This window comes from Rhopilema esculentum, chromosome 10, assembly GCF_057945365.1.
Source record: "Rhopilema esculentum isolate cy_ngs chromosome 10, ASM5794536v1, whole genome shotgun sequence".
NCBI classification, from domain to species: Eukaryota; Metazoa; Cnidaria; class Scyphozoa; order Rhizostomeae; family Rhizostomatidae; genus Rhopilema; species Rhopilema esculentum.
In genome coordinates this window covers 12,442,475-12,452,082 of record NC_142824.1, presented here as the reverse complement: position 1 = coordinate 12,452,082, position 9,608 = coordinate 12,442,475, and the positions used below count along the sequence as shown (strand labels likewise).

Below are 9,608 nucleotides of genomic sequence, written 5' to 3'. Positions count from 1 at the left end.
TCTTCAATAAAAACAGGAAGGGACAGGGGGCCATGCCCCCCACTTTTTTTAAACACAACAGAGCTTTTTTAAAATCTGTTTTTATTATTGTTAAAATCTCCCTTGGTCCCCCCCCCCCACTTTTCAACCTGCGTCGGAGCCCATGCAAAAAGGCAAGTTTTCGTAGATCTGAGGAAATTTTCCAGACACAGCGGAGCGTTTGAGAAAAGTGGGAGGTCTAAAAATATGGGGGGGGCTAAAACCAAATAAAATGAAGCTGGACTGGCGATTCATAGGCTACTTTTTGCATTTTGTGGCAAAAAGTGGGTGGCTAAAGCCCTCCAAGTCCCCCTGCTCAGCGGTGTCTGTTTTCCAAGAACTGAGGAATTTGTAGCGAAAACATTTGCTTCTAAAGAGCTTCTAAAGTGGAGAAGAGGTTAACAGAATGAAAATGAGATTACTGTTTCAAGACGTTGTTTGGTTTGGTTTGGTTTTTTGGTTTTATAGTTCAGTTTGATAGCTTTGCTTTCAAAATATAATGAATATGCATCTTGTGAGGACTTTTGGCAGACAAGTATGGCAGAATTCATACAATATCAAGAATTCCCCCGTGAAATGGATAGTTTTGAGTCATCGCCTGGCTTCAAAAGGCGGTGTACTTGCAACCCATACCAGGCATAGTTGTGTGCTAGTTTCCTATACCAGTTTTAGAACTTCCAGTAAATTTGGTAAGCGGCTATTGATCGAAAATCGAATTTCATTGCTTCAGAATACACACAGGATTTTTCACACTAGTCAGTATCGCCATGCCATTCCTGTGATAGGCCCGTTGTTGCTCAAACTAGCTTCTCCGTTGTCACGCATTAGCGCAGTTTTACTGGGCAGACAGCTTCGTAAATGGTGGAGAAGCTTACCAGAAAATCAGAGAAAAATATTTTTTCTCGGTGTCCGAAGGAGAACTGACAAAATCATAATTATAGTCTTCAGCACAATAGGACTGTGTTTTGCATATTACAATTACCACCTAGAAGAGAATGATTTGACTGGAAGAAAGCAGCTGATGATCATGAATGACCACCAAATCAAGGAAATAGCAGAGAAAGAATTTATTGCTTTGAGTAAAGATTTAGCAGACTCTTATTTACCAGCCAATCATCCAAGTCATATCAGAGTGGCCAAGATAGCAAAACAAATTCTTAACAACAATATCTGTCCAGAAGTTACAAATAAGTCATGGAAAATAATTGTAGTTGACAGTGATGTTATAAATGCATTTGTTCTTCCAAATGGTGAAATTTTTGTTATGACTGGCATGCTAGAGGCAGCACAAAATGATGATGAACTAGCAGGCGTATTGGGTCATGAGATAGCTCATGTCCTACTAAAGCACCCAGCAGAACAATTGAGCTTCAGTGGTTTTGCAAGCATATTTAACTTGATAATCATTACTTTGTTATGGACTGTTATTCCAACAGATGCTATTGCCATTTTCTTGAACCTTCTTGAAAGCAAGTTACAAGATATATTGATACATTTACCATACCAGAGGGATTTAGAAAAAGAAGCTGATTGTATTGGACTATACCTTGCAGCTAGAGCTTGTTTTGATGTTAGAAAAATATCAAATTTTTGGAAAAGGATGGATAAACTTGAAGAAGACCAAAGCCCAGCTGAGTGGCTTTCTACCCATCCCTCTCATTCGAGGAGAGCAAACTGGATAGAAGATTGGATGCCTCAAGCTCTTGAAATGCGTAGGAGCAACAAATGTCCAGAAATGATACCATTTTATGAGAGAGTAAAACATGTACTTGGAATCTTGTAATAGTTTTTATTCTTTTTTTTAATCACAACATTTAGCAAGATCAAATTCAGCACCAGATTCTATTGAATCCGAGATAATAAAAAAAAGACCAATAACAAAAGACACTTTTTGGATTGGATTAAGGTTTTTGTGATTTTTGCCAATCTTTTGTAACAGACAGTCGTCATATCATGAATTTTTTCTTCAAAACGTTTTCTTTAATCTACATCGTGTTGCTAAATTTCCTTGACAAAATTATAGCACATTGATTATACAAATTATAGCCAGTCATTATTCTATGATTCATAGTTTATTCAAGCAGCTCCATGGCAAATAAGATGATCAGCAACAGTCCTATAACAGAATTTAAACACAGGAACATAATCCATTGCATAGCTATAAAGCTTTGTACTTATTCAATATGCATGGATTTATAAACGTTCATCTGTAAGCTCAATAAATTCTTGAAACCAGTAAACCCAGTTCTCCTGAATTCATGCAACAAATTTTGCTCCCTTCTCCTTTCTTCACAGTAAGTGAAAAAAACAGTGGCTGATGTTGAGTTTAAAGGGGATATGGCTTCTAATTTTGAATTTGCCAAAACTCGTAAGAAATATGGAATCATTAAGAAAAGGACATTTTTCAGTTTTCCCAATGAATTAAGCCCCCCTTTCAATTTGTATTTTTTGACAGATTTTTCTACTACTGTTTCCAATAAAAGCTTTTCTCAATGTTGATTTCTATATATCTTTTCTTTTCAGCCTTTTTGATAACTTCATTCTTGAGCACAGTATCAGGCAGTTTTCCATCTGTTTTGATGTATTTTCCAGCTTATATTTTTCGTGTTTTGAGTCTAGTAGAAGTTCATTCAGATGCAATAGTTACACTTGTATCAACTGCCTACATATTTGGGATTATGCTTCCCAGATAGTTCTCAGAGTCATTACTATATAGCATAAAAAGCAAGGGTCCCAAGTATGAGCCCTGTGGAGTTCCAAATTCAAGGTTGCTTTTGCTAGAACTAGATCAATTCAAATTACAGAACTGTTCCCTACTGGTCATGTAGAATGTTACTATTCTGAAAAAATTTAACTCCATTTCTATTAAAGCACTTCCTGTAAAATTCAAGAAAGCTACGACAAAGCGAGAGAGATTCTTTGAACAATTAAAGGTTATCAATACTTTTTAGATTGTAATCATTCTACTTTTAAACATGAATATGTGAAATACTCATATCATATCAGCAAAATGCTCAATGTTTCCTCTTACTTTTACATGAAAGCAATTCCGGTTGTTTGAAGAGTTTCAAAGTCCTTCGTGTGGCCATTGTAATACGCGCAAGACATCACATTTCCCTCTTGCTCTTGATTCTGGAATTCCATAGGTATGTGTCGAAACTTTCGAAGCTCGCCAGCCAATCATTTGTGCACTTGTTTTAGGAAAAGGTTCCTTTTTGTCGTCAAGTTTAGATATTTTGCAGTTTTCTTCGCTTGACATTTCCAGCCTTTCCATATACTTTGGTGATGATTCCTGCAGCTGCAAAAACAAAATAAAAATAAGCCTGGAAAATTGTTTAACAATACTACCATCGATTCACTGAACTAGGAACAGTGCCATATCCAATTCTATTTTTCGGTCAAACCAAACCCGTGCATGCATTTTGTATGGTTGAATCGCAGGTTGTATAGCAGAATCGCAGGTTGCTATCGGGCAGCATTTACTGGAAAACCCAGATTGTGCAAAAAACGATAATGGCGAAATGTTCGGATTATTGATAAAGCCTGATCGTCGTTCCACCTAGCAGTTTTGGAATCTATCTACATAGGCACGAAAAACCGCTACTGTGTAGACAAAAGGAGTTCGTTTTCACCTTAGGACTCCATTGGTAACCTTCTAAAAATAGGCAAGCGGCACTGATTGGTCAACCTCAACAGTAATGTGCTAGCATTTCTGATTGGTTTATTTCGATCCACAACTGGGTATATATATTTCCTAGTGTAGAGTTTTCGATCTATGTTCTGACGTTTTAAACTCTGAAGAGTGTCAGACAAAAAGCTTTAGTATACTAAATGTTTGCTTCTTTCAAAGCCATTTTCAAGTTTTGTACCACCAAAAGATTGTTTGAAATTAAACTCTTCTCGTGCTCTTCTACCCAAAGTTATCGGGACATTCATTTCTTTGCCCCTCCCCTCTTCCCCTGGAAATCAATCGCTATGACATCCCTGGATCTTAGGTTACAAGAGCAAGGTAATTCGATGCGCTTTCTTGTTAGAATAAGAACGACATAATAGAGAATACTATCTATTCTTTGTTAAATAAAAGTTGCTGTCTAATTGCAACGATCGACATGAATGCAATTCACTTTAAAATGTTTCTGGTAGCTTCTCTTATTTGCATGGAAGCAAAATCAACAAGAACGGCTCGTTCAGTCAGCATTAATGATGTCAGGCAAGTAAAAACTGAGCTTGGCAAAATCATGAAATGGAAGGATATGCCAACAGAGGTTGCAGAGTGGCTCGCTATTCTCAACAAGCACATGTATATTTTGGCTTGCCTGCCTGTAGTTAAAAGGGGAAACTGTTATCAGACACCCGATTATTGCAGCGTGGAACCGGTTAAAATAGACGGAAAGCCTCTCAAAGTTCGCATTTCAGTCTGCAAGGACCCTATAAGTATCGTCCTACACTATCGTATACCCATGCCGACATGGGCGAAATTGTTGTTGGATGTCGACTTTCAGCCAGTGCGTATCGTGTTTGATACCAAAAGAAAATACGGGGTAACATTAGTGAATTCTGAATCTACTGTTAGAGTGAGAATTCGCGGTATCGGTCTTGGGGTCTTGAAAGTCACTTTGAAGATAAACGCTATGCTGCGATGGGATTGTACCAAACCAACGAATTTGTACCAGAGGTTGTTTTATAACACACAATATGACGATGGAGAACCAGGCCATGACTTCAACAAGGTATTTTATAAGTTTCGAGTTCGAGTGGAATATAAGGTTAAAAAGATTCCTTGCTTTTGTTACCGGTGCCGCAGGTGCGATGATCTCGTTAACAAGCAGGGTCATATTTATAGTGGTCCTGAATCCTGCAATCGTGAAGTTTCAGGACCATTATCGCAAATTAGTAAAGGTAATCTGCGTCGAGGAAGCAAGATTTACAAGAGATATTTTGCAAGGTACGGTCACTGCCAAGTGAAAAAAGACAAGTCTAGCATTGCATGGTTGGTTTACAAGTACAACTTTCTCAAAAATCCAAAGAGATTTGAACCAGGAACAAAGCTTATTTTTGCTGGAATAAAGAAGACGAGAGAGAGAGCAGATCTTATGGCCTTTATGAAGGACAAAACATTTATTTGCTCCTCTCAAACAAATGATCCTCGCCATTAAATGATTTTTTGCTCTTTCCAAAAGCATTGTTCTATGGTTGTTTTTTCTCTTCATTACTTATCAAAATGATTTGATAAACACTGTTTCAAAGTATTTTTCCTCTGGGCAATACCCTCAAGCTATGGAAACCATCCTCATGAAAACCACAAAAGCGATAAAAACTATTAAAGCCAGTAGTGTGGAGCCAAAAAATGTAGAGGGGGGCGATAGAGCTTTTTCTATATCGTATGCAAAATGAACGATTTAGTTGTTTATCGTTTGCATGGCTTCTCAACATCGATTTCTTTACACTTCCACTTTTTCTAGGGTTTAATCATTTCCCAATGTCTACCTGTTACTTGAGTAGAAAAATTTTGAAAATAAAGAATTTAAAGTAGAAATATTTGCCAGCTTTTTTTGAGTTTTCAGTGATCAAGAGGGCTATTGAAGTACACATGAATGCAAATGTCAAAAATTAATATCGGTTCAATCAAAGATGTGACACTGGCACCCAGAAAAAAGAGGAGGGGCACAGTCCTCTGAGGCTCCCCTCTTCTACCGCCCTGCTTGGAACTTAAATTTATTTTGTTTTAGCTGCCACACGCGGTCGTTGATCGTGTGACTCAGGGATGCCGTCCTAAAAGGTTGAGGGGGGAGGGGTTGTGATAACTTCACCGATCATCTTCAATCTTCAATCGTTAACTCCTAAAGGCTTTACAACCAATCATCATAGTCAATATACATGCATTTATTTCAAAGTTCTCTGTATATGAAATCGTCCAAATGATTCACTGTCTCCAGATCTGTAGCATAATATAGGGTTGCCAAAATAGAATTCCAACCAAACACAGACTCGCTTGTCATTCGGGGGCAGCTAAACACACCCACCCCTCCTCATCAACGGCCATTGACGGCGTAGCATATTAAAGATTGATGGGGCTAAAAGGTTTGGGGGCCTAAATATGCTAAAAACTAAGAGAAAGGCGTCTTTTGTATGGTTATAAGTACATTTTGGAAATTATTGGAAAGTCCCCCGCACTTCCGCGGTCCCTGTCCATGGCACCTTTGGTGTAATTGCCATAGATTCTGTCCCTAATCGCAATGGCCCTGCAGACACACGACATATATGAAAGTGGCTTAAGGGGGCTAGGGGTCATGATGATTTTTAAGTATTTGCTTTTCTAGCTTTTTAAACGTGGCTTTAAGAAGGCTATCCTGAGTAACAGAATCCTGAGTAAGGCTGCTTTATGAATCCGGGGATAAAGTGTTGTAGACGGCTGTGGTGGCAAATAATGAGTGGTGCAGCGGAGGGAACCCTGTGACTAGTTTTGAACTATATTTCTGAGATTAAATAATAGAGACTCTGGCACCCAGGGTACAAGAAGACAACACAAGAGGGGTTTCATCATTAGGCAAACCAGATATCCCGGAATGGTTTAACATTCGTCGCGTCTCTTCAATATTTTGATACCGATTAATAGTTAGATATCCATGCCGATGCTAAAGATTTAGTTAAATAAAAAAACCAATATTAATACATTTCTGATTTCTTTGACATCTAAATATTAGAGGCAAATGCTGCATGTAAATTGTCAGGAAACGTTTCTGGCTGGAGAGAGAACCTGGTTGTCTAGAAGAAGTGTTGTCGCTAGCTATTGTGTTCAAAGGGGGTTTCCAGGTCCCATTCGCCGACACAGTGGGTGAGCAATCTTTTATTTGCCGAAAAATTCAAAAACTTGCTGACAGATTTTTTTCAAGGGGGATGTTACCCCTCACGCCTCCTATAGGATGGCCCTGTCTACAATCCCGAACAAAAATAGTCGAGACTTTTCAAGAAAACTTTATGTTTCCTCTTTCCTTTGAAAAACAGCTTCCTCAATGTTGAATGCATGATTTTGATGCAAAAATGATAGAACTACAAATCCAACATTGCTTCAGGAGGAAAGGGGGAATTCGAATTTACAGGGGCAAGGTAAAGTAGAAAATTACAAAAATTGCATTTTGTCTCAACATTTTTGTCCGGGATTGTAGAGGCACCTTTTGTCTTTTTTAGCTTGCTATCCAATCGTCCATCAGCTGGTTGACAATAAAGGCCTCACCTTTGCTTATGAAATAGATACTAAGACTCCAAAACCAGACAACCATTCAAAGATGCCGTCAAAATGATACCAATTCTGACTATCGTAGCCAATGTGGCTGTGCTTTTAACAGCCCTTAAAGGAGCTGAGTCGAATCAACATGAAAGTAGTCCTTTATCTGTGATAAGTGAGAGTGATGTGAAAAAGGTGAAAGCTGTATTCGCTAATGTTATGAATTGGCCAACCATTCCAGATCACCTCGTCGATTGGCTGACAATTCTAGACAAACATATGAACGTTTTGAATTGTATCCCAGCAGTTAAACTTGGAAACTGTTACATCTCGCCGCGTTATTGCAGCGCAAGTTCAGTTAGTATCAATGGAAAAGCTTTGCTTGTCAAATTTTCAATCTGCAAATCCCCATTAAAGATTATTATGAACTATCGGTTTCAAATGCCAGGTTGGACAGATTTAATCTTCGAAAGAAACTTTGATCCTGTCGTGATTTCGTTTAAAAATTCTGGACAAAGCCTCAAGCAATTCAATGTGACTGCTTCGGGAACATTCAAAATGCAAGGGATTCGTTTGGAACTGATAAAAGTTATCTTCAGGATCTCAGGTTCGCTTACTGACGACTGTAAAAGGCGGCCATTAATCTTGAGGAACGGAGATCAAACACCCAGAGGGCTTGTTAGCCGACTACATTATAGCTTTGGCACAAGAGTTGAGTTCAAGGTCATGGATATGTCATGTTTTTGTTTTCGTTGCTACTATTGCAACAATCCAATCAACGATAAAGGATATATTATAAGCAATGAGAAAGACTGTCAAAATGACAGCTTTTTCATCAAAGGAAATAAAGAAATAGGTAGAAGAGTTTTTGTCGCAAGAATATCACAATTTGGCTGCAAGGTATCGCCCGGAAAGACAGATTCCAGAATATTGCGAAAAATGTCACTTTTCTTTCAGAACCCTAAAAAATATCAGCCAGATACAAGGATGGTATTTCCTGGGATTAAGAAGAAAAGAGAACTTTGGCATTTGATGGCCTACTTGGCAAGCAAACGAGTAACATGCCCAAAATTTATCTTTGACCCAAACATTTAAAAAATTTAAGCAGTATTTAAATCATATTCTGATATTCAGTTCAGATGAGAGATCTCCACTTACCTACATCACGGGAAATAGTAATACGTATTAATATTTGATTAGCTGTAAAACCTTTAAAGTACAACAATATTGAAAGATTTTATAAAACGTTTTGCAGCATACTAAATATACTTCATTTTACAAAAATGTTCATAGTAGGAAACCAGGGACGGGCACTTGGTCAGGGGGAGCAAGCCTATTGTTTTGATAAGATGACGTCATATTTTCCAATTGTTTTAGAACAAGAGACCATTGTCCTCCAAAATATTGGGGGAGACCGCTTCCCTTGCCTCCCCCCCAGGTGTGCGCTGTATGAAACATTTATTATACATCTAAGTTCAAAACAAAATATCCAAATGTACTAGTGATTAAATTATTTTACAATTTTTGATGCTCTCTTTGGAGGAACCGGCCCTGTTTCGCTTGGTACCCGTGACCCTGAAGGACCTCTCACAGCAAAAACGTTAGTACACGTTTATTCCCTATTAAGTTCGGCCTAGGTATGACCTATCCCAATAAAACGATGTAGAAATTCAAGATATATATGGTTTCAAATTTTATATATTATCTATCCTTTACGCCTAAAAGCCAACTGACTAAATAAAATTATTCTTCCTTTAAATGACAGGTTAATGTCCAAGCGTGCATCTAACGAAAACACAACATTTTTTTCTGGAATAAAAGTTCAAGAATTTCCAATCTCTGAATTTTAAAGCAAATGCTAGTCCATACTTGACACACGAGAAGAAGCAACTTGCTTCATTTCGTTTAAGGTTTCATTTTAAAATTCTGCTTCTCTTCTTCCTTGACATTGTCGTTTGAAGAGGATCAATAACTAAGCAACCGAAATTGGCAATCGCATATTAATGCTAAATAATGTTAGATACTTTGGAACACAACTTGACAAATATTTTGCGGGAATAGGCATAGAGGCTTTACGTTCATTTAGGTTTCTCACATTTCCGGTTTCCTAATGTATACTAAGAAAATGCTTTCAAAACGTACGCTTACAGCCGTATAGAGATATTGTTGTGCCCAAACTTTCATTTTTCAAATTGATTCTAGTTTTATCACAGCCCCCTCGAAAACAACCAGTCTTGACTGATGGGGCTAATCATGCATAAAAAATTAATTACGGTATGCGCAATTTATGTAGCAATAACTTTTTCGTGAACTATTTTCTAACGGCTTTTAGAAGGGTTGAGGGAAAACTGCAACACCCAATATA

The 9,608-nt window shown here is 37.9% G+C and overlaps 1 protein-coding gene across 1 annotated transcript; it reads left to right on the top strand.

Annotated features, from left to right (window-relative positions):
* Window positions 1-413: 413 nt before the first annotated feature.
* Window positions 414-1,956, top strand: LOC135685290 (metalloendopeptidase OMA1, mitochondrial). The gene has a single exon (XM_065201186.2). The coding sequence runs from the start codon at window positions 518-520 to the stop codon at window positions 1,799-1,801; it is 1,284 nt and encodes a 427-aa protein (XP_065057258.2). The 5' UTR covers window positions 414-517; the 3' UTR covers window positions 1,802-1,956.
* The last annotated feature ends 7,652 nt before the right edge of the window (window positions 1,957-9,608 follow it).